The 25,196-nt window shown below is 41.3% G+C and overlaps 1 protein-coding gene across 1 annotated transcript; it reads left to right on the forward strand.

Moving 5' to 3' along the window:
• The first annotated feature begins 17,214 nt into the window (after nt 1-17,214).
• dlx1a (distal-less homeobox 1a) lies at nt 17,215-22,421 on the forward strand. The gene is made up of 4 exons (XM_029530867.1): nt 17,215-17,694; nt 18,820-19,412; nt 19,674-19,873; nt 20,258-22,421. Exons 2-4 carry the CDS (start codon nt 19,103-19,105, stop codon nt 20,507-20,509), a joined length of 762 nt encoding a protein of 253 aa, XP_029386727.1. The 5' UTR covers nt 17,215-17,694; nt 18,820-19,102; the 3' UTR covers nt 20,510-22,421.
• Nucleotides 22,422-25,196: the final 2,775 nt, after the last annotated feature.

The raw sequence follows: 25,196 nt of genomic DNA on the forward strand, positions 1-25,196 counted from the left end.
CCCAGTCAGCCGTGCATTGGGCCGTATTTCTATTCAGATGGCAAGAAAACCAGTTAGTGCACGTAAAGCATTGGATTCTGTTTATATGACTGACAGATGAACAGCCACACGAGTGAAGGAAGGAAGGAATGCACGTTTGCAGAAACACCTTCCCTTCACTGCAACCTGATAAAGTTTATGTAGCTTATTGAACAATTTTTCCCTTTTTCCAACCCTCCTTTTTCTTTCTTTTAGTTTCTTTTAATTAAGCTCAACAAATGCAAATGACCTTAAGCCTTTTGAGTCATCATCCTGAAAATAATCATCAATGACAGGAACCTGCTGTGGCAGTTGATTTTCACTTATTCCATGTGCAGAAAAAATATGACAAAACATCTACCGGGGAGTTCGGCTGTTTGTTGTAACCCTGTGCAGGACTAAATTTCTGTGTGTGCTTTAAATAAAAATGAGTTCTGAGTAATTGCTGGGTGGAAGAAAGGGAAACATTCATATGTCAATATTCTGCACTGCACGGAGGATTTAATTGTGAAGTTATTTCTGTAAAGGAAATCAACAGAAAACACTGACAGCAGGCTTTACGTTTTGATCTGCACATGAATGACCTCCTTGACTAAGCTGTTATTTCTCCAGACTGACGTTTCTTGTACTACAGGGCCTGCCTGTGTATTAATCTCTTAAATGAGCCATGCCGTGCGGAGTTGGATGAACATGTGCTTTCCTAGATGTCGTTTTCTTATTAAAACCATCCCATTAGACTGTAATTGGTGCTATCTGAGGCTGGGATGGAGCTGCGTGGGGAAGGGGGCCAGAAGTCAGACCGAGATGGTATCATGGCTGAGGAGACAGGAAGACTGTGTGTAATCTTGTCAGGTTAGAGATCGGAGCTGCAATCAAGCCAACTGAACTGAACTCAGCTTGTCTGCTGCTGGACTGTACTTTGACAGGGAGTTAACTGTTTTTCTGTTTGTTGTTCGCACAGGAGCCTGGATCTCACTCAGTTGTTTACATGTTGGATCACATAAAGTTAGCACAGTGTTGTGATCAGTGTGTGTATTGACAAACAGAAAGGATCAGTGGCTTGGTCATGACACGACTTAAGGCAGCAAGAGGAATGTGGCTTTGTAGAAGCTAAACATGTAAAGACAAGTCGTTTCTCTCTGGAGTTTGTGGGAACAAATTCCAGTCAGATTATGTGCAGTTTTAAGCTCATGTCAACTCCAAACCAGAATCACAAGAAATGATTAAACTATTATTTGACTGGAGGGCAAACAAAGAGGGAACATGATCCTTTAATACTGAATGACTGAAGTAATGGATGTAGACATCAGTGGCATGAAGACCTCAAAGGCAGAGCAATTTTGTTCTCGATTCCACTGATGACAAACTCACAATCAGTAGCAAAAGGCCTCTCAGCTGATTTAAACAAATCCATATGAAATATATTTTTCTACACGAGCAGTAATGGATATGTTGGTGAGGATTGTGTGTGCCCGCGATGTACAACAGAATGAAAAATGCCCAGCAAACCTTAACTGTACACAAACATCAGGGGATAGTGAGAAGAGCGCTATAGCGTTACACTTATGTCACTCACAATCAGATAGCCAAACACTCCCCGGACCCCCGTCTGAAACGCTGCAAAGCCCTCACAGGATTTTTTTCCAGCTCAACCCGGGCTTACTAAGTAAATAGGAATGCTGCATGCAGACACACACTGACATTTGCCAGATGCTCGGTGCTAATTAGGGCCAAGTATTCCCCCTAGTACTCAGTGTGTGAGAAACCGTAAGTGCACCGCTGGCCGACCTGCAGGACCTGAATGGGGTGGAGTTCTGTGTTTTTCCTAGGCACACAATTTGTTGTTTCAGTTTTCATAATAAGAGACGCACATGAATTTGTGTTTTCTTTTGTGCAAATTTTTGACTCTTTGACTTTGTTCACTAATTTACATTTTATTTATCTAGCATGCCAAAGACAGGAAAGCCTGCCGTCTCCTTGTAGCTACTACTAAATGCATGAAGGGAATGGTTGTCGATCTTCAAATATCAAAGGTTGACTCGATGATGTAGCCACGCCCCCAATGTGTCCCACCACCAGTGGGAAAAAAAAAAACACACACACTGAAGTGAGTAAACATTACCTCTAACTTGAATCTCTCTGAATTATGTCAAACATTACGTTCACATTGTCAGAAAAAAATACATAAATAATGCAGTGAGCTACGTTCATATTCATCATACTGACCAATATGACCAAATACATATTTCCCCTGGTACAAATAGACTTAACCATGAAAACTGCAGCTTTCATCCTCATTCAAAGCCAAACTACCACTAAATTCAACTTCAGCTAAAGGAATGATTCACTACAGGAGTTTCTATTTGACCTCATTCAGAAGCAGGAGATTCGATTAGAGCTTTTAATGAATGTACCTGAACCTGCTCTGAAGGGCCAACCAGGTCTGTGCTAAACGGACCAACAAAAAAGGCTGAAAATCAAAATGTGACTTTAAAATGGAAAACTGAATGAGGATTTTGTGAATCGTGACAGCCCTGATGGACAGGTACTGCTCTGCCTCCTGACTCTGTTATTTAACATGCTTCCATACAGTTCAGTTCTGTTAATGCAGGTGAGCGGCAGAAAAGCACAGGTGCTGAGAAGCCAAATGCTTTCGCCTTGTTGTTGTTTTCCCCAGGGCGCAGTTTACCTGACACATTATCCATTTCAGCGAGACATTCATCTTTTATCATTTTTCAAATCTAAGCTGCCATGCCACCAGCAATCCTCCAAATATGATCTCCTCATGTCAGAAGAACCGCCACTCCCACTCTGAATACTCCCAAAATGGAGGCAGTGTTGGCGTACTAAGCTGCAGCCACCCACAGACCCCCCCCCCCCATGCTCCCTCTACCCCACCTCACCCCTCTTCACCTTGCTCTCCCAGGCTGCAATGTGGCTCTGTGTCCTGGCTCCTGTCCAGGTTCTGGTGCTGTGATGGGAAGGTCACAGTTTGTGTCTGACCCCAGGCCTGCATGTTAGATTTTGTTATTATTAGTGCTCTATGCCCCCCGGGCGGGCAGTCCCACAAGCAGGAGGAAGTGCCGGGCTCTGGAGAGGCTCTGGACCTGGAGAACAGCTGTGTGGGTTAGAGGCTGCTGGGGCCCCCACAGTCCCCTGAGAGCACCGCTGCACCGGCCCGCCAGGAGGTACAGCTGTTTTTTATACAGCCTTATCGTACACTGCAGCACAGCAGGATCCAGGCATGTTACTGGATACACTGCCTAATGTACACAGAGCAGGCACAGTAACGGGAGGCCTGAAATAATATTCAACACGTAAAAAACACCACAAAGATTATCCACAGAGCAAAATATAGACTGTACACAGTCCGTGGTCGTCATCATGGATTTGGTCCTGCGTTCAAAAGTCATGACCTTAATTTGCATTCAAGACAAAATTAATTTTGTGTTGCTAAAAGGGATTAGCTTGTTATGCTGCAGCTCACTGATTTGCAAGATAAGATAATAGATAATAGATAATAATCTATCGGTGCTCCTGTAACAGGTGCTCCTGTGAATGTGTGAACAGTCGTTTTTTTATTTATTTATTTATTTTATGTATTTGTGAATTCATCCCGATCCTCCGTATAACCTGTTTAACTCACATGCTGCATACTTCACTTGCTTTGTGAATGATTATTAGTCACAGGAGGCCAAAGGGTATTTAAAAACCCACCTTAGCTCTCTCTACCATCTTAATTCTGCCTATTCTTGGCAGTTCTGGAGGGGGGGCCTTCTAACTCTGTAAATAGCTCTGGAAATTGTGTGTGGCCTTTGACTGTCTGTGTAATTGCGAACCTCTTGCAGTATTTTGCTTGGCAGTCTGAGAGGTTAACCCCTGAGGGCTGCAGGCCTGAAGCTCTTGCTTCGACTGGCAGAGGGCTCCTGAAAGCCCCACTTGTTCACCTCACAGCCTGGGCAGCCCTAAGCGGCTGATCTTCTTCTAGACGAGAAGGAGAGTGGGAGGCTGTCGCATTCAGCCGTGGCTGAGGCTCTGCAGGGTGAAGCCTGGAGTGCTTTAGGCCCACACAGACACACTTAGTCCAGGCTGCCTGGTTGCACCTGGGCCGGCAGCAGCACTTGTAGCTTTTTTCACCTCTGAGAGAGCAACAGCACTAAACTTTTACCTTTTTTGTTTTTTGTCACATATTCACATGAATCTGTAAATGTGGGCTCTTGAGTCTTAAACGAGGAAATAATGTAATGCAGATGGATGCACTTACATTAGTTACATTGAATGGGCTTTGATGCAATAATGTATCTTAATGTCAATTTATCAATTTGTACAATGTATCACGGCTCATTTTCAAAAATGAGCATGATGAAGCCACAAAATGATCCTGGCAGCTCTGAAAACAATCAACTGAGAGTACGATTAAAAAAAATATATATTTTTGTAAGTATTCACATTTGGCCAAAAATAAATTGATTTAATCTTAATACTGCACATTAATTTTGTGCTTTGTCGGGTTCACATACATACATGTTTATTTTCAATTGTCTTGATCTCAGTGGGATTCAGAGGTCAGGTTGGGGATTAGTGCAGAGGCAGAAATCTAACCTGCCTGCTGTGATGGATGATGTAGCTCTATGAAATGGGCTGTAAAGATGCGGTCTCTTTCAGAGTCAGTGCAGAAACTGTAGAGAAAAGACAACATGCGTGGTTTCCTTGTTGGATTCCCACATTGTTCTCGCCAGCTCTGCTCCCCCTGGACCTTGAGAACAAGTCTCTGCAGACATCAGACAAAAGTAAACAGACAGAAAAGAAATATCAAGGCACAAAGGCTCTTTATGTAATGCTGTCATGTTGCATTGATTTTTTTTTTTTATTTATTTTTTTTTTTTCCCCCCATGTATTTGACAGACAACATAAAAATCGTTGCTTCATGTCATGTCAAGCTGGGCCCAGGAGATCGCCTGAGCTCCTCCAGTATCACTCAATTCTTTGGCAGAAACGTTTCTTGGACAAGACATTGGGAGGAGATGTTGACTGTGAGTAATTCATTTGTGTGAGCTCGGGACGTGCTTGTTGCCTTTACACAGTGAAACGTCCAAAATCTGCAGCACAGAAAGTCAACCTCTAATTAGTTTTGTGCCTAAACTTTGTGCCTCGGACTGAATGCTGTGTTGTTCAGTATCTGAGGCCCGGGTCTGTTTTGTCAGTCAGACAGTGGATGAATGGATCAAGTGCTGGAGCAGGACTAGGGGACTGGTTTGTCTCTGGAGTTTTGAGGCGGAGGATCGGCAGCTGTGTAATCAGACCTGATTCTGACCTCACCTGTCCGGATGTTCTTCCACATCTCATCACGTTCGTGTGTCCCAAAGCACCCTGATGAACTGCTGGTCGCGTGCAGCCGCTCAGCCGGTCTGACTTGCTGTCTGATTTAGTGAGGACATTTTCCAACAGTCGGCTCTGAAGAGTCCACCAGGGTAATACAGCACATTATTCTTCATGTTCTCCCAACGTTAATTATGTTTTCATGTAAACGCTGAGTGATTTACTCTGGACCTGTGACCCCTCAAGTTCTTTAATACACTGACAGATATTAACATAAATGCAGTCTTTGCCTAAATCCTCTCCAGCTTTCCATTTTTTTTACCAAGTTCTACTTACATCCATAATATAAATCTACCTTTACCTTACTAATGGTTACTGTAAGTGATGCAAACTTAAATATAATCAGTTGACAAAAAACATGATCAACAACAACACGCATAGTTATAGATGTGTAAATCATTATTATTGTACATTACATTACATTTGCTTTACTTTGACCCATTATTAAATTCAAATGAAATGAAGTTATTATCCAGCTAAAATGGCTGTCGTGATGATTGCAATCCAGTTCTACAACGGGGTTTAAAATTTCAACATTGGGTTGAAAACAGTTGTAATGTGTGGAAATAAAAGAGGAGAAAAGTGCGTTTAGTTTTAACTGTAGCTAACATCAGCTGGCTTACTCACCAACCGGCGAACTTTGATTGCTGGAAATGATGATTGGAGATCTTTGCCTTTTCTTGTTTTTTCACAGTGAAGCAGACGCCAAAATGGCGTTTTCTGGTCCTACTTTTTTTACCAGTTACGTTGTTGCTGGGTCTTTGCTTTATAGGGATATCTAGTTTCAATGTTCAGCATTTAAGTTACTTTGAAAACAAGAAATGAAAAGAACAAAGCTCTACACACACAGTATCTGCAGTTTTACAGTGACTTTCTTCTATTTTTATTGCTCTTAAATAAAGTAAATGTTGTTACATTTGTAGAAGGCAGCATTATCATTTCAATATGTTTTTGGGGTTTGAATTTTTGATATTTGATATAGTTACAGTAATTTTATGACAATAATGACAAAAGGAATCCATTATGTACAAGGATTGTCTTCAGATTTTTTTACCAGCATAAGGTCATTAGTGCATAACCTTTAACTGTAATAAAGTATTTCCATATTGAAATATTTGAACTTTTTCTTTACAGGAACACACCCGAGTTCTTCCTCCACCGCCGCCTCTGGGGAAGAACCACATTATCTGCTGGCGTTGTTTATTTGACGGTTTGAGCTGAATGTGGCACCACAGAAGAAGGAGCCAGTGTCAGACGTGTGGATGCTCGGCGGCCCCTGTTGAGAACACTGAGCTCTGTATTTGCGCTCCTCTCACTGAGGATAACAGCCTCTCCAGCCCAGGTTAGGAGTGGGGCTCCCTGCAGCTGCTGTCTCTGAGGCTGATTAGTGTGGTGATGAGCGAATGAGGGCCGGGGGAGCCACGAACACACACTCTGAAAGGGTTAAGCTGCCGGTTAGGGAGGAGACCTGCTCTGTGTCCAGGATGTTGAGTACTGCAGCATGATGGTGTGCTGTTACACTGCATGAGGCCTCGGCTCCACTTGGATTCTGATTGGGTCTGTAAGATCACAGCCACCCCCTCCCCTAGCTCTGCCAACCCCCTCCTCCCTGAGGGTTTCTCTCTCCACATCCTCCCTGCTGATTATCACCACTGCCAGAGCTGACTCTTGCACTCCAGCTGCTGTCCACACTGTGGCTCTGGGGCTAATTTAACCAGGCTGAATGGAGGGAGAAAACATATTCACACAGACCCAGAGAAACCGAGCTGTTGCACAGCAAAGTTTCTCCCAGGCCTGAGCTTGTTGCACTCTGCAGGACCCTTCATCAGCCACTGCCACTCACTGCAAAAAAAAAAACAATGTCCAGAGCTACAAATGTTCAGCAGAACTTTGAAAAAGTTCATCAGTGCAAAATGGACAGCAGAGATTTCTGCCATCCAGCACGTGCTGCTCTCTGCAGGTGTTTCCTCCGAGCTAAAGACAGACTTCTGCCTTCTCTGTCAGAAGGGCCACTCTCTTAAGTCTCACAATGTGAAACTCTTGCACTCTTATAATATATAAAATGCACCTATAATATCTCAATAACGACTGTATGTCGAAGCATTGTGTGTTTCCATCACAAAGCCATCAGGAATAATCATGCTGGACGATCCTCTGGGTTTGATGGATTGACTCACCTTCTACGAGACAAACTAACCCTGGAAAGTGAGTCGAACATTTTTAACAATTTCCTATTTCTCCATTTGGAAATTCCAAAATATTGTTATTTGAAATAATTTACACAAATGTTGTCACAAGATGGAATACCCAAAACATCTATTTAACTTTGTTTGGCTGTGAGCGAGAAAAACATAGTGATTGACCAGTTGAACAAATGACTTTGGAGCAGGCGAGAAGTAGATTGTGAAGGAGATGGGAATACGAATCAGGACAAGCCTCAAAGTTTTGCAGAATAAGAAAATTATAATGATAAGAAAGAGGAATTGAAATGTAGCTTACAGTGGATGGTTATTTACATTGAAACGAGCTTATCAAATCTGCATTTAATGCATAAATTACACATATTGTCCATACAGCTACAGTTTATTCACTTTATAGTAAATATCATGGTTTATATTTGGGACAGTGAGCAGTGCAGACAGTATCTGCAGCAGAAGTATTCGATGGCCCCCGTGCCCTGGCAGATATCCATAAGCCACTTGGACACAGGCCAGGAGGTCTTGGACTAAAGTTTTGTCTTACTTGGGAGTCTTTGCCAAAGCAGCTCAATATGAACGTTGATGTGAAGAGTTCTCTGCGCTGGGCCGTCCTGGGTCGCACAATTGGACAGGGGTGAGGACAGGACGCTGCACCACAACCCCCCCCTCTCCCCCCAGTTCCAAGATGTTAAATGGGAGCATTGTGACTACAAAACTGCTCTCATCTTCATGTACACTTTCTTTTTTTTCCACCTTTTTGCAGCACATAATGACCCCAGACTACGTGACGACAGGCATTGTATCCGAGCAGGTCACCACAGAGAAATTAAGGAAGATCTGATTCAGAGGCAGCTGCAGGTGGTGCCACAGGATCTACAGATATTTAAGGTGCGGGGGTAAACTTTTGTGTACATAGGCATCCTCACATCCTCCCTCCGTGTTGAACCAAGTGGTAACAATAGATTAAATTGATTAAATCAAATTTCTGCCCAGAGCAAGAATTCAATTATGACATTAGACCTGTAAACTGATGTGTTCCTTTGTTCAAAGGAACTGTGCAAATTGTCATTATGGCATATCCACTTTACGAATACCTGTAATTTCACATCATTCTCATCTATATCATGTCAGACACATTAGGGGGTGATGCACATACACATCCTGCATGTGAAAGCTTTTCATAGAATCTGGTGCGTAATAACGTCATTGTTTGAATATTACTTTCCTCACCAGCTGCCCACTCACATATGCATTAAATACACACAAGAACAGTGAGCAGAGCACAGTCTGCATCCTCTATTTCAAAATTAAACAATTTCGCTTGTAGCTGTAAAGGAAAATTCCACCTTAATGTTTTTCTCCTTTTCAGGCCACAGAATTTCCCCTCCATCAGTCTTTTGGAGGAAACAATGTGGTCACATGACACCTGGCAGGTATTTAATCTCTTGTAGTCATTTTATCTGGGAATCCCCCTATTATTATTTTTTTTTTTTTACAAATATGAAGTGCAATTTAGAAATCAAACCCAACAGCACTGATCGCTGGCAGAGGAGTTATGAGAAGATCCCCCCCCCCACCCCCTTTCCATTTAACTAAAATGCTTCGAGAATTCACACAGCGAACGCACAGCTTACTGTGCACAACAAGATTAGTCCTGGAACATTTCCACAAAAATAGAAAATGTTTTCTTCTAAAAAGGTAAGAAGACATTTAGCCTGCTTACGAAAAAAAACAACAAAACAGTTTACACCCAAATTTGTAATAAATAAAAAGTGTCCTATAAAAACAAGAAGGCATTTTTATCCAACACTAATGTATGAAAATGTTGGCAGTATTTTTGTTAGTTTCTACGTCTCCAATGGGGCGACAGAGTTGCCGTATTTTTGAACTTCTATTTATTGGTATTTTCTGTATGCACATGTTGCAGCTACTGTTTGAGGATGAATTCGCCACATTGTACCAGTTTCAGTGGTCACGCTGCAAAGCTGAACTGACCACAGAGATGAGATCTCAGGTCTAACAGGGCAATTAAAAAGAAATTAACTCAAATTGTGGCTAATTCTGTGTTGTCTACTATTTTTCCGTGTTTATTTTGAGTGAGGTTTTTTGGAAACTCCCACTTTTAATTGCACCAAATGCTTATTTTAGGGGGGGGGGGGGGGGGGGGGGTTATGCTTTTTTTTTTTTTTTGGTTATACAAGCCTGCCTTTCCACTGGCCTGCTAAATCCTGCAGATGCTATCTTCAGTCATTTCACAGTGGCCATTTCTGCCTCTTACAGACCCGTATACAATGATCTGGTGCATGTATAAATAATTCACATAGGTCAGGCCTTTGATCCCAGAGTCTCTTGGATTGCCGTAGTGGCAGGAAAACCAGAAGATTGAAAATGAGGAATGCGTCAAGGGGTGTGCTGTTTACTTGTAGCACAGGCAGCTGGTTAGCCGCCCCTCTGCCATTTTACACCCCCCTCCCTTGCTTTTCAATTCCAGCCAGACCCCAGGCCCGGCTACTAACTGGGCTGGAATATAGTGCACTGGGGATCAATGCGGCCCTGAGTGAAATGTCAACTGTGGCCCTGCAATGTGTCAGGCTGTGAGGGAGTTGTAATGGCTATTGATCCACTGTGCGCTTAATGCAGAGCTGCCCCACCACAATGCGAGGCAGCTGCAGCAGAGAGATATATGTATGAGATGAGCTAAAACTGAGAAAATAGAAAAGAAAGAGCCCACAGTTTTGTCCCCCTCCTTTCATCCCTCCCTCTCTGGCTGCAGATTGATCTTCCTCTTCCTGCTGATTCTAACTGGGGTCTGTCATTATCTTACTCTGTCATTAGGGGCTCCATTGACAGCCTTGGCCTGTCTGTGTCACTCTATTGAGACAGCAACACTTTTCCTATGCAGCGTTCCCTACATTTATTAAAATCTGTGACAGCCTTGTCTTAGCTTTCTCCATAGATGGCTGCGCTTCAGGCAGCGGTGCAGCAATGTAATTGGAACATGAGGCTCTCCGTCCCTGGCTAGTAATATCTGTGAGGTACAGCTGTAGGTCAGACTGGTTTATTTCAGACTGCTAGCTATGAAGAACAAAGTCAGACCACCTCTATCTGAGGGTCAGTGTAGCGTGTGTTCCCACAGGCAACAGTAAAGCTCCTACATTATACCTGCTTCTGTGAAGCACATATGTATGATCAGGAGAAAAAAGTAATCTTTCCAAAATGTGAGGGAAGGTATGGCATTATATTTCATCTTGAGAAGGTAGATTTCTGAAGAACAGGGAAGAGCCCACTGCAGAATTAGATTTCATTCTGTTAAAAAAAAACAAAACAAAACTACATTTTTACATGAAATAAATAGTTTTTAATCTCACATCAAATTCGACTGGGGGAGGATTGGATAGCTGTGATGGATATCAGTTTTGAGAAACATGGAAAAGTGGAAATTTTGTTATTAGTGACTCAACCTTCACTTTAATCTGCATCCTGGCCAAAACAACAGCAAAGTTCATTTAAAAAAAAACAAAACAAAAAAAAAAAACTGTTAACACTGTCATACAAAGTCACATCGACAGCTTTTGGTTCAGAAATAAACCGTCCGATGAACAGGGCCATGTAATTTTTTCGTCATTTGTTTGTGAACATTTTGGAAAATGCCAATACTGCTTATAGTGAGGTAGACTTGGGTACTATGTGAAAATTATTAGGTATAAATTAAAAAAGCACCATCTCAAAATAGTCTTCAATTTTAGTTATAATTGGCAAGGTGAGTTGTAATGCTGTCATATTTTTTAAGATCTTTTTATGATGTCCTTTAGAAAACTTCAGTTTTAATTTTCATTGGGACAACCATCCATTTTGGCTTTAACCAAAGAGTGGAAAAGGTCGTAATCAGGCCAAAGTTGACAGAATTTCTCAAACTAGCTAAATTGATTTTCTTGAAAATTGGGAAAATTGCAAAGGAGGCTTTATTTTTATTTCATTTTCCCTCTAATATTTTAAACTAAAACTTTATTTATTTGTTATTCGTTTGACTGTTAGTCACTAAAAGGGCAAAAATAATAAATACTTATTTGTCACTATGAACCATGAGGTTAGTAGAGGGATAACTTTTTCAGTGCCACCAGATAACATGTTTGAAGCAGCTGTGGTTGGTGCCATATTTATGGCAAATATAGTAATAATGCGTCACCTGTTACTTTAACATTTCAGCTTCTTTCAACCCAAAAGCTCCAAAGTGATCACCGCCACTGAAAGTTACATCAGACTACGTTGTTGCTTGACACACACAAGAATAAATGCGATATAATAATTTTCTATCGCCCACATCTAGGTAAAGCCAAATTAACCTATTTAGAAAAATGAATTTGCGCTCAACTATCAAAACAGCTGCAATGTCAAAGAGGCAGATTTGAAAAGCCCTTTTGCTTCTGTGTCAGAGGAAGCAAACAGCTTAAATATTGTGCCAGATTTCAATGTGAAACAAAATAAAAACAGTAAATGAAAGAGCCGGTATGAAGCAACCCAAACAGTTTTTGTTCTTACAGTCCTTACATAACGTAAATTTGTGATCACATGATTATTGTTTTGTGGTATTTTCTGCTCCTGGACTATTACTGTGGGGTCTTGACAACTTGAAAACATTTCTGAGGCTGTCAGGAAGTGCGCAGTGGGGTGCACTGAACTGAGATTGGTGGTTTGTGGTCTTGCTTGTCACTGTATGTGTGTGTGTGTGTGTTTTTGTGCACCACACAAAGGCAAAGCTGAGTATAGGCTGGTCGCGGGACCAAGCTGCTCCTCCATGTTACAGGAGGCACAATCTGGTAGGACCAGGGGGTCTCCGGCTGTCTTGGCCCCAGTAACACACCAAGCTGCTCAATGGGATGGACGTTATTGGAGGGTTGGGGTGAAACTGATGACATGGTGTGTGACAGAGACTCATCATTTGAGTGCGATACAAGTATTTGAGCTGCAAGGCTGTAATGTTGCTCGGCTTGTCTGGAAAGATTTATTCCAGATTGAAGCACCTGAGGGGCCAGCGGCTGTGCCTGTGGGAGGTTTGTGCATTAATGCACTGTTGAGGTGAAGATGTCGCGGACGTAATGAAAGAACATGACAGAAAATGCTAAATCTCTCAATTTCTCTACTGAATTTTATTGATATTTTTGGCAAAATCACAGGAAAATCCAGCCTATTGCTCCCTTACAGGCCACGGTGAAAAGTTAATTGGGTTTTTACTTGCATGCAGATGTGCCAATGTTGGACACTTTCTAAAATTTCCATGTTTCTTGTTTTCACCAAACTTGAATTTATGGCCTTGGCCCTGCCTAACAGAGAAGAGGCTCAGTTTTTCTGCAAGGAAGAAGAAATGTTAAATCCAACTCCCACTGTGAGAGGAAAAAAGTAATGCATATCTCACTATCTTTTCTGTCTCCCAGTGAGATGAAATTGAAATTTTAATGCATTTTAGAGTTTTTCCCTCGAATGGAGAAACTGATAGACACAGGGATGTCATATTTACAGTATGAAGACCCATGGTTTAATGCACTCTACAATACTGCCATCTCCAAGTTCTTTGGAACAAAACACGCTCTTGAACATAAAGGGAAAGCGAAGAACAAAATTATTCCTCAAGCTTTCTATCAAGCTTCTGCATTCATGGCAAAGTCTAAAGGGCATGTCAGTCCTCCTGCCTCTGAGAGAGGTAATTATCCTTTTCCTGTCAGAGAACAACAAATGATAGCCAACTATGGGGGTGCATTTTCAGGAGCTGAAATTTGTCAATAGGAAGGAGAAGGAGGTTTAATTTTCTGGCAGCTGCATATCTACTTTTATCATGTTTTTTTCCCTGTGGTCATTTGTTCCATGTTTTCTTTCTTTTCACATGAGCTTGCACAGGGTAGCGCTGTTTGTTTATGTCGCTGAGCTTTCTGAGGGTGTATTTATGTGCCCTGCATTAACATACCTATTTATAGTCCTACACTTTCTTACAGTCACCTTTTTTTCTGTTGTGACCATTTCACAGATTATATATTGTCCAAGTAATTTCCTTTTCAGCATCTGTGTTTTTTACCTTTCAGAGAAAGCAGTGAATGGAGGGAAAATTATCACAATTACTCATATAATTGAGCCGTCTTTGTAGCAAGTGCAGCTTCAGTAGTCCTTTTTTTCCATCAGCCAAAATGGTTTCATTATATGGGTTTTTTTCATATTCCCTGACACAGGGCTCTGCTGAGGGCCCGGCGCGTGGATGAGATGCAGGATGAACAGAGCGAATCATTAAGGTCACAGTAGGAATAATTATCCCAGCTATGGAAAGAGCATCTACAGCCTTTTTTCTCCCACGGCACAAATGCAATGTCCACGGCTTTTAGTCACAAAGAACTTTGTTACAAATGGAGCTTCCACCTTCTACTTATACAAAGAAGAGAGGGGGAGAGCAAGACTTGTATCAACATGACAATTTTCCATCATTAAGACTAATGACAGGCACAGACTGTGGGGATCAAGGGGAGCACAAAAAAGAGGCGCATTCAGGTGTTGGCTGAGTGCTGACCTCCTTCCTGTCTTTGTTGGAGACTTAACTCTTAACAAAAACTAAAAAGGGGTTTCAGACCAAAGGCGCAGTGGCAGCTGAACGTCAAGCAGCCCTGCTCTCCAAATTTGCATGTTTTCCATTTGCAGGGAAATAAATTCAATTAGACGTACGTGTGAAGAAGTTTAATCAATCATTGTTTTAGCGTTGGTAAAATAATTCCCCAGGTCCTATCGATTCTATCTATGTAATGCAGCAATGTGGTTCATTCAATTTGGATTTTCTTTAAAATTGATCTTCTCATAAGTTGACAATTTCACTCTGTAACGTGTGGCAAGTTTGGCGTGTCAATATGACACTAGTTTCTTTTACAGTTAGGCTGAATTAAGTAAAAGCCATATTTTTCCAAGTCCTTTCTCCCCAGCCTTCACTCAGGTAATTGGTCATTTTGCAGCCAATTTCGGGCAGGTTGGATGCTTGCTGCCATGGCCTGACCCCTGCTGCTGCTGTAATAGGGACAGCATTTCTACCAGTTTGCTGGGGGCTTTTCCACACTGTGACCCCAGCTCTCTGAGAGAGCTGCTCCGGAGACAGGGAGGGGGAATGGAGTTTGAATATGACTTCTCAACTCTGCAGTGCTTTAAGTACTATTATACACATGTTAATTACAAATTCTTTCTTTTCTTCTGCAGACACTTTGGCAGTTGGAAATGGCAGAGTTACTTGGACAGAATTTTTTCATAAGTCCTGCTTCTGCATGAAAAAACTAAACAAAAACAAAACAAACACAACAAAAAAAAAACAACGATAAAAGTCTTCTCAGGAACAAGTCTAGTTGCTGGAGTCCCTGGAGTGTTCGATCAGTTGTGATGCACTTTCCTTGTAGAGTCATCAGTGTCTGGAAGAAGAAAAAAAAAAAAAGCAAAACAAAGCATACATCACCTCCTCATACTGATAAACAACATTTCATTTTATCATAATTAAATAGCCATAAAAAGTACTGAAATATATTGGCTGGTAAAACCAGAACTTTATCTGCTAAAATGTACAATATTCATAAACCGTGGTTATAATTTCATCACAAGATTTGCCCCAACACAGAACTTAAAAATTGATTTGAAGCTGCCATAATTTGCAAACATAGAAATTTTTATTGAAAGAATAACCATCGTGATTATCCCCTTAAGAAATAAATAAAGTAATTGTTTCTTACAATAATTTCACTTCATAAACCAGATTGCTTTGCTTGCAGGTAATAAAATCAAGCTATAAAATCTGATTCTTAAATAAAAATAAATTGGCCAATATTTTTTTGATGCATTAAATTATTGGTAGATGATACATTTAGTTTAGGTTGTTTGGTATCTTTTAAAACCAATAAAAAACGTAACACTCCTGGCCCTCGTGAAAATTCAGTCAATTAACCGCTATAATAATCTTGTTTCTGAGATATTATGATTCATTTTTGTTTACATATAAGTCAGTAAACAAAATCAATTCACATTTTGTTGCCACACTGAACATGAAAATAGACACTGAATCAAGTTAATTGTAGTGCATCTAGTTTGCGTTCATTGATGCCGCAAATTACAGGATGGCAGCAAACAGCAAAACCAGACAGGAAGCAGAACAAAAGGCAATTTTACTTGTTTGATCCACTGCCTTTAAAATGTGAAATGCAGCCTTCATATAGTGTGACATTTCTGCTGACAGTCACCAAATTATATTTGCATTGGTAGGTGAGGTGATGTAGAAACGATGTCCAGAAAGGATGAGCCACTCTGTTAATATTTGAAAAACGGCCGTGGGAGAATAAATTATAAATCAGAAACATTTGACTTTGGCCTTTATGCAGTGTGATGCTGAGGGCTTTTATCTATGAAACAAATGAACAACAAATGAAAGATGTGAAAATTGACCAAAATGCTGATTTCAAAAATAAATGATTGTAGGAAGAGGACGATTAAGGTACAAATGAGTGTATTCTTTAAAGACGAGTAATATCGCCTTGACAAAAAGGGGAAATTAGAAAAAAAAAAAAAAAAAAAACCTCCTTCACCTGCACATCCAATGATAATTAATCCCTGCTCACATGCAGAGTGCAGGAGCACAGGGAGCTGAGCCTGAGCCTGCACACAGCATGGACACAGTTTACCAATGCACCGTGGTCGGGATAATATTTGGTGGCTGTTAAAATGTGGGGTGGCATGATAGCTGAGGAGGGCTGAAATGAAGTCTGTGACATCTTGGCCCGTTTACCCCCCCACACACACTAACCCTCAGGTGAAGAGCAGCAGGTGTTAAAACACCCCAGCCGCACAGCGACTCGCTCCTAATGAGTCCTGCCTCCGCGCTCCATCCATGCATGGAGGACTTCATTTTTACTGAGGCTGGTTAGAGCCTGCTGCCTGCCGGGAGAAGGACGGCTGTGGCCGGCGGAGGAGTCAAATTAGAGATTAAAGTGCTGACATTATCGCTCCGTCTCATCCTTATGACACTGGAGAAAATCCCTCAAATAAAGAGTTAATCCTCGAGGGTGCAAACAAATCACAGTTTTACCAGAGATATCAATGAAATGAGTATAATATATGCAGCGCCACTTTTTTATTCATTTTTTGTGTGTGTGAAGACTCTTCGGCCCTAAATCATGTTCACTTCAACAAAAAGCCTCTAATTATTATTTCTATTATTAGTACCATTCTCCTGCTATTATTTTACATTTTTCTGCAATTTCTGACTCTATTCTGTTAATGGTTTTGCTCACAGCCGCGTTTCAGTTTGCAGATACTATAATCGTGGGAAAATAATGACAGTTATCAGTCGCACCCACCAAGTACCCATAAAAATCTGTCCTCTGTTCTGGAAGATGATAATTATTGGTTGTACTGCCATTATCACTGTCGTTGTTGATAGAGGAAATCTTGAAGCATTTTTCGAAAGTAATTCCAGAGAAATCACTTCAAATTGGCCTATTTTAGGGGACAAGGGACCAGCTTTCGTTATAGCCTAATATTTCACAGAAATCTTTAAATTCAGCCATCCGCAGCCGCCTGGCACACTGTGGCACACGCGCCGTGATGTCAGCGCCTGCATTTTGATAACACATTTTGCAACTTGCTAGTTTTGTTTTGGAGATCAATTATGTAATTACACTGATAATGACAGTGAGGGAATTTAACTGCCTTTAATTTGTTATTCAGGTGGAGTTGGAGGGACTGCGGATGGAGCAGCGGGGCTGTGCTGCTGCTCTGCACAGACAGCAGAGGAAGAGCTGCAGCCTGACACTGAGTCCTGATAATATGAACTGCTGCTGGAGACTCTCTGCTCCGGCTTCTCCTCTCACCATGCTCATCCCATGGAGGCTGTCTGACCCCGGATGGCGCGGACTTATCTGCTTCTTTTCCATCACGTGATTGTTTTTTTTATTTTTGTTTTGTTTTTTACCAAACACTGAGGTTGTTTTAGCTCCGGGTTGAAATGAGGATGCAGTTCTGCTGCGGTGATTCCGTGTGAGGCGCTGAGGAGGTGGAGGTCCAGACACGCAGACCCAAGAAAAAGCTCTCCTGTTTTGTAAGTCGTCAGTTCAATTAAATCAAATGTCTGTGGATAATTACTCTTGTTAGGCGGTGGGAGGCTGGTTGGAGACCCCCCACTCCCTCTCTTAAATCCATGCTAATCAGAGGTTCCAGTGTTTAACAAAACTCTGACCATAAATTGATCGCGATGCGAAATGATTTAAGTCGTTTAGAAAGAGTTTCAAAGTGATAAGAAAATAGGCCTGTGGGCACTCATGCATGGCTGTGTTGTGGCTGGGGGGGTATCTATCCGAGCAATGAAACAAACCACCCCCCGCCCCCACCCCCTGAAAATAACCTACTGTATGTCATATTCTTATAAAACTTCATTTACCAACTTGCCGAGTTTACAGAAGTCAGCAGGTGAAAATACAACCCGGGACTTTGTTCAATTACACGCCGATCAGTAACAGCTGAAGGCTCATGAAGTTCATAAAAAACAAAACAAAACACTCTTTTATGTGTAAATCCGATTTCTGGTGTCGTTTAATGTTTTCTGCGGTTGTATGTCATTAGGCCAAACGGGGACCAATAAACGTCCCCAGTTCACATCAGAGCAAACTGTTTTAATATCCCACCGCTGCCAGGTGTAACTGAGACCTCAAGCCACTGCAAGTGTTAAATACATGACTAATTACAGACCTACTTATGAAAATTGAACACTAGTGTTATGGTAATACACCTTCCTCCTGATAGAGCATTAGGAGCTTTAATCAAAAAAAAAAAAAAGCTTTAATCAAACCGGCCCGCAGACAGCAGCTTTAACGAGCCTGGAAATATTATTTAACTTTATTAAATGGCGCTTAAACTGATATAAGACAAACGGCAGCTCCGAATGCAACATGACAGAGCTTTTACTGTATTATAGAGGCCTGAACTAATACAATATTAAATCAAATGGCAACATTTGATTTAATATTTCAATTTTGAATGGCGTTGAGGCAGCTCAGAAAAACGTCACCTTTTAATACTCAATGTGAATTCGATTATTTTGTTTTCAAAATAGAAAACATCGACAACAACAACAACAATAATAACAATAACAATAAGAACAATAATGGTGAATCTTCACATGTCAAAAGGAAATCTGAGGTTTTGTGGTTTTCCTTCACTTTATCAGGTTCTTCGGACCCAGCCCCAGCGTCGCCAATCGGCTTTCCTCTTGGAAAGGGTGAACCAATCAGCGACAGTCTTTGATGAATATTCATGAGTCCGAGATTCAAACCTTTGAGCGAGTTTGTCTTGGTCCACAGCATCATACCTAGGACTTTTCACAGGCACAAACTACATTTTCTTATGAATGGAAAGAGAAAAAATCTGTTCGGCTTAAATTGGGACCCATCCTTCACTGAGATCATAGAAGGAAAACAACAAAAGCAAGACAAGCGGACCCGCCAGAAGAGATGACAATGACTACAATTCCAGAAAGTCTTAATAGCCCTGCCTCAGGAAAAACCGTTTTCATGGAGTTTGGACCCCCGAATCAACAAATGTCGCCTTCCTCCGTGTCTCACGGACACTACCCCATGCACTGTTTACATTCTGCAGGTCATACCCAGCACGACAGCTACAGTCCAGGATCATCCTTCCCCAGATCGCTGGGTTATCCGTATGTAAACTCGGTCGGCAGCCATTCCACCAGTCCCTATCTGAGCACAGTACAGAGCTACCAAAACAGCTCGGCACTCACACAGACCCGGTTAGAGGAAACAGGTAAGTGCGCAGCAGCACCCTAAATATTAGCTTTGGGTGGAAGCACCCCTGTTTACTTAGTAGAAACCTGGCTGCTTCGAAGCGAGGACCCAGAGGTTGGAATTAGTCTCGGTAATTATTTCTTGCGTAACGCTATAAACAATGTATGCAATTAAGGATAATTATACCTAAAGTACAGCGCTGGAGTATTTATTGGTGAGCAACACTTGGCTACAACTGCATCCTCATTTCACCCTCTCTGCTGTTTTCTGTCTCCTCCAGCACCCGAAACAGAGAAAAACACGGTGGTCGAAGGCGGCGAGGTTCGGTTCAACGGGAAAGGGAAAAAGATTAGAAAACCAAGGACTATCTATTCGAGTTTACAGCTCCAGGCTTTGAACAGGAGATTTCAACAAACTCAGTACTTGGCGCTACCGGAGAGAGCCGAACTGGCGGCGTCGCTGGGTCTCACTCAGACACAGGCAAGTCCAGGAGAAACCCACCCACCGCCGGCCATACCATAATAATATCTATGTTCAGTGCTTTTATTCAGCCATCAGGCCTTTTAGTGCTATTTGTGCCACTACTGTGCTACAAATTATATTATATAGTGGCCTATACTCACCCACTATATACACTCAATACACTCACTGCCATAATCACTATAGTGGCAGCAAGATACCAGCGTGTTAATGCAATAATGCCGTAAGCAGTTTCATATTTATTTGAACGATGCTATTATTTTAAATACAATAGTCCGTATTAATTTTCTCCATCTATATTCATTGCCTTAATTTCCAAAACATAAAAAAATAAAAAAAATAAAGTGCACCTATTTAGAATTGTCTTTCTCTTTGTGTTTCCAGGTAAAGATCTGGTTTCAGAATAAGCGATCTAAATTCAAGAAACTGATGAAACAAGGTGGTGGCACAGTTGACACCAACGCTTTGGCCACTGGCCGGGGACTTTCGAGCGGCTCTCCTTCCGTGGCACCTGTTTGGACCTCGCCGACCACCGTCAAGACTTCAATGGGCACAACCGGATCTTACATTCCCAGCTACACCTCATGGTATCCAAGCGCACACCAAGAGTCTATGCAACAGTCACAGCTCATGTGAACACAGACCTCCGCCCTGGACTCCGTCCCCGGCTCCGGTGTCAGGATGGTGAAGGAGCTCACAGCCGCTCTCTGCGGCCTCAGCACTGACAATGCACAACCCCACCGACCCCACCAACCCCCGGAGTCTGCTGCCGCACGCAGCCCGCCGACACAGTGGCCTCCTCATACCGGAGGAGGGGAGCCGAGAGACTGGAAAAGGCACGCCATGCGCCCAAGGGCAACCAGTCCGTGACAGTCAGCGGAAATCGAAGACAAATGGATCTTTTTCTTTCTTTCTTTTTTCTTTTTTCTTTTCTTTTTTTTTTTTTTTTGGTCCGCTGTTGATCACGTTTGTGTCAGTTTCTATTTTAAAAAAAATAATCATATTTGTGTAAGTTATTCTGTTATTGAGCTGTGGGCTACATGTTGATAAGAAAACACGTGTTTGTTTACGACGTTGTCGGGCCCAAGGTGATGAGGAGCCAAACTCAATCTGCATTCATCAAGAGTTAAAGGTTAATTAGGCCACAGGGGCGTTTCTCCGACCAAATAATAACAGTTTAGAAATTCCACCAGTTACCATCCGGCCATTATGCTTACAGCACATTCAACCACACAGCATCTTGTGCAAAGCCTCAAATTGCTACTATGTTGTTTATATGTGTTTGTTATTTAAGTTAAATTATTCAGACTAGTTTTTTCTGTTGAGGTCGATCTGTGTTCATTTTGTAAGTGTGTTTGAAATAACAACACTGTGTTGTTAATGCTGCACTAATGCAAGCAAAAGCTTTTCTATGCCGTGCCCCCGATGTTATGTGAAAAAATGTAAAAGGCCTGACGATTTGCTGCTTTAGAAAAAAAAAATATCCCGAGGGTGAGCAGCTCATATGTCACTGTATTTTGTACATAATTTTCAGATTTGTTTTTGTGCTGTACTGGATACGCTGTGAAACAGGGTTTTAGGCTTTCTGTATTTGTCGAGATGTGTTTAGTCAACATAGAAAATATTTAGTTTTGTATTGATCATTTTAATTTATTTATCTGTTTCTGAAGTTTATGTACATAATGTGCAAAGTTTCAAAAGCAGTAAAATACTGATTTAAATTATGTCAAGAGAGGTGTCTAATTCACATCCTCAACCCCCCCACCCCACCCCCCCACCGTCCTCCTGCGTGAAAAGAAAGGCTTTGGCTTCGTCCAGGTTTAATGTGAGCTGACACACAGCATCCTGTTGATTATTCGAACATGCAGTGTGTGCATGAGGTTTTCTGTGAGGTGCAAAGGGCCAGTGGTTTAGATTTATGGTCATTTAGCCTAAATGGATTTGTGCTGCTGCTGTTGCTCACTGGCTGCAGATGTGCTCACAACTCTACAGTGACATAAGAATCACAGATCTATGTGTGGTGCATTCAAAATGTCGAAAATGTATTTAGTTTTAATGTGGTCCAGCCAGAGTTTAGACGTTAAACGGAGATTAAACAAATTATCCTGAATATTCCAGAAATCACAGTCAGTCGTAAACTACATTGCTTTTTATATTGTGATTTAATCATTGCAGTGCGGGAGACCAGATTCATTCAACAACTAAGCTTAACTCGTTTAAATTTTGCATATAAAGAATCTCCCCTCTACTTGTCTTTGACAATCCTCATTGTGGGCCATGAATGAGAGAGATCAGTTGTGTTAAGTGAATAATTGCCCCAGAGGCAGGTGCGGCAAAAAAGACTGGATGGGCAGACAGGGCAGATCAGAACGGAGAAAGTGAAAAGTTCAAAGACCTTCTCTGAACTTTTCATTTTGTTCACACACTTAATTTCCTTTATAACGCAAATCTGTCATATGCATTTTCATTTGCTTTATCCTTTAATACTGCTGGTCTGGTTAAAAAAAGCCTAAATTGTAAAACCTTTTTTTTAATCTGTATTTGCATTTATCTGTTACACATTTTTTGTTTGAGTTTGTTTTTTTTTTTCCTCTTTTATTTACTTTTTTTTTTGAAAGCCAATAATATAAAACCACGTTAGGTAAAGTTATACTATCGATGACACTGGACTATATATCGGCCAATGAATAATATGAGAGAAAAAAAAGAACATTAAAAAAGAGAAGGTAAAATGGTCACGAAACAAACAAAAGTTATTTTATGATACATTGAACAGAAACGAAGAGTGAAAGAAACACATCTATTGCAGAGGCGCCGCCTGTGCTCGCTGCCTTCTTGCAGCGACGTGAACATGAACATGTTTTGCAATTATAATGACATATTTGATGAAATATCCACGGCCTGCACAGCTCCCCTCTAAAACTGACTGAGGCCAGCATGAGTCCAGAGAAGTCACAGCTAACTACCATCACATCACAACCGGGCACGATCCGTTTTTCATTTGTCTCCACGTTATATGTTTTAATAGATATATCCATCACACAGATTGGGAATACATCCTATAATCTCAGTAAACGATTACTATCAGCAGTAGTAATAGTAGAAGTGGTAGTATATACAGTAACATGAACACACGTTCACATATGCTACAAACTTTCAGAAAAACTGATAACAACAACAATAATAATAATAATAATAATAATAATAATGAGCTCGGTTTAGAATATGCTTCCTCTGTATAGGACATCCTCTGCTTCGACTCTCTCCATTGTTATTTTAAATCAAAACGTAAAACCAATCCGGTTCTTTGTGAACAAGCTTACATACGGAATAGGTTTATGTATATTTAAATACTGTTGAGAAAGAATATGAATTGTGCTGTTGCTGCTGAAGGGAACATAAATCTGCCTACCTAGCCCTAGAAAGGCGCAGCTGCACACCCAAGAGGGTCAGTGTTATTTCGCTGTATTCTCCTCTTGATTATACGAGCTGAGCCCATCAAACCCAGCATAATTACAGTAATTTCGCCCTTATTTATTCTAATGCAGTTTCCTATCTCTGAGGTAATTATGAGCAATTTTTTTTCGCACGGAGGATCTTTTTGCGTTGACAAAAGAGATAGTGCTCTGAAAGAAATTTGCTGCTGCCATAGAAAAAAAAAAGAAAAAACCACACAGCGAAATAGGTGAGCTGCCATTTCGTCACTGTTCCCTCAGACTTAGCCTATGTATAAGGCTGGCAAATTGCTTGCAGGTGTACATCACGGAGTTGTCAATGGGAAGAGGCTTCAAAATTAGCAAAGCACAATGCAAGAGTAATGAAAGCAGCGACAAAAAAAAAAAAAAAAAAAAAACTTCTGTGCCCCCCCCACCCCCCATCCTCCTCCTCTTCCTTCTTCCTTAGGCTACATTTCCTCCTGGTGTGAGCAGCTTGCTGAGCTATAGGACTTTTTCACATAAAAGAATCTCCCTGGTTGCACGTTAAATACACCGCAGACTTCTTTTCTCTTGAACCGAAGTTACAGCATGAAATAGACCAAGGGTCCCACGAATAGGAACTCGTGTGTCAAATAGTTTTGGGATCCATCAAAGAATCAGCAACATTCACCGATTTGAATAAGAGCAAAAGTAGATAAATGTTGGAGAGAGGAGGGAAAATGGTTGGATTATGCCTGCGACGAAAATCAACTGTGCTTCCTGGTTTGTCTTTTTTTAAGCTCTCGGATGCATTCAGTCGCCACGCTATACTTTCAATTAAAATGTAAGAAATAAGCATTTCATACACACCTTTCAGTTTGGCGTTGAAGAGGCCAGCTCCCTCTGAGGGGTTTCCGAAATCTGCATGGAGGCAGATGAGCAGCAGCATCCTGCGGCACAGACACACGAGGAGCGCTTTAATCCCATAAAATGTGTCCCATGTGTTGGTCTGAGCTATAGCAGCAGAGTTCAGAATATGACTGAAAATGTCTGCTTTATTTCCCCTCTTTATAGCTGATGGGGAAAAAAATGTAGATTATTAGCATAAATGTTTACTCCTCATTACGCTGATGACATTGTGCACTCGAGATCTTGGTAATCTTTGGGGGAAATTATGAGTAATTTTTTAAAATTTAAAGCAGCAGTTACCATGCAATTCAGGCTAATTCCGCGTAGGCTCCACACGGATATAATTATCGTTGAGTCAAGATGTTAGGCTAAAAACTATGCATTGATATTCCCATTTATTATGTACATACAACTTTGACAATGTTGATGCTTGAAATAGCGGGAAATTGTCTTGTATAAAAATTACACCCCATATTAGGACATCTAAAATTGCGAAGAATTATATAGTAATTGCAGGCTTTCAGATTTGAAAGCCAGAATGCTCAAACCAGAGAAAATGTGGATGAAATTACAGATCAGGGTATAAATTAGGAGGGTATGGCATTTACAAGTTGCCTAGAGAAATGCAAAAGTATAAACCACAGCTCTAATCCACGAATCAGGTCACATGAGCATCCGGAAATCATATTTTATTTGATCAAATATTGTAAAATAACTTGGGCTGTATTATTTATAAATCTTTTGTGTATTATTTCCTATCTGGGGTACAAGTGAAGCCACACATTAGTGAATGTAGTGAGAAAACTGAATTATATATTAGCCAATCGTTTCAGTCCACAGTGATCAAGTGATCATGCAGGCCTGCCATGAGCCTACTCTGCACAATAACACTTTAGGTATTTTAACTGCACTTGTAAACATGTAGATGTAATGTTTTGGTGCTGAGCACAGACCTGCTGCATGCCAACGATCTGATCCTGTCAGCCCCAGGGAGGGAG

Source organism: Echeneis naucrates, chromosome 21 (assembly GCF_900963305.1).
Source record: "Echeneis naucrates chromosome 21, fEcheNa1.1, whole genome shotgun sequence".
Taxonomy (NCBI): domain Eukaryota; kingdom Metazoa; phylum Chordata; class Actinopteri; order Carangiformes; family Echeneidae; genus Echeneis; species Echeneis naucrates.

Coding starts and splice junctions, on each gene's coding strand:
- dlx1a (XM_029530867.1), top strand. CDS start 19,103: ATGACAATGACTACAATTCCAGAAAGTCTTAATAGCCCTGCCTCAGGA. Junction 19,413..19,673: donor GACCCGGTTAGAGGAAACAG/GTAAGTGCGCAG, acceptor TGTCTCCTCCAG/CACCCGAAACAGAGAAAAAC. Junction 19,874..20,257: donor TGGGTCTCACTCAGACACAG/GCAAGTCCAGGA, acceptor TTGTGTTTCCAG/GTAAAGATCTGGTTTCAGAA.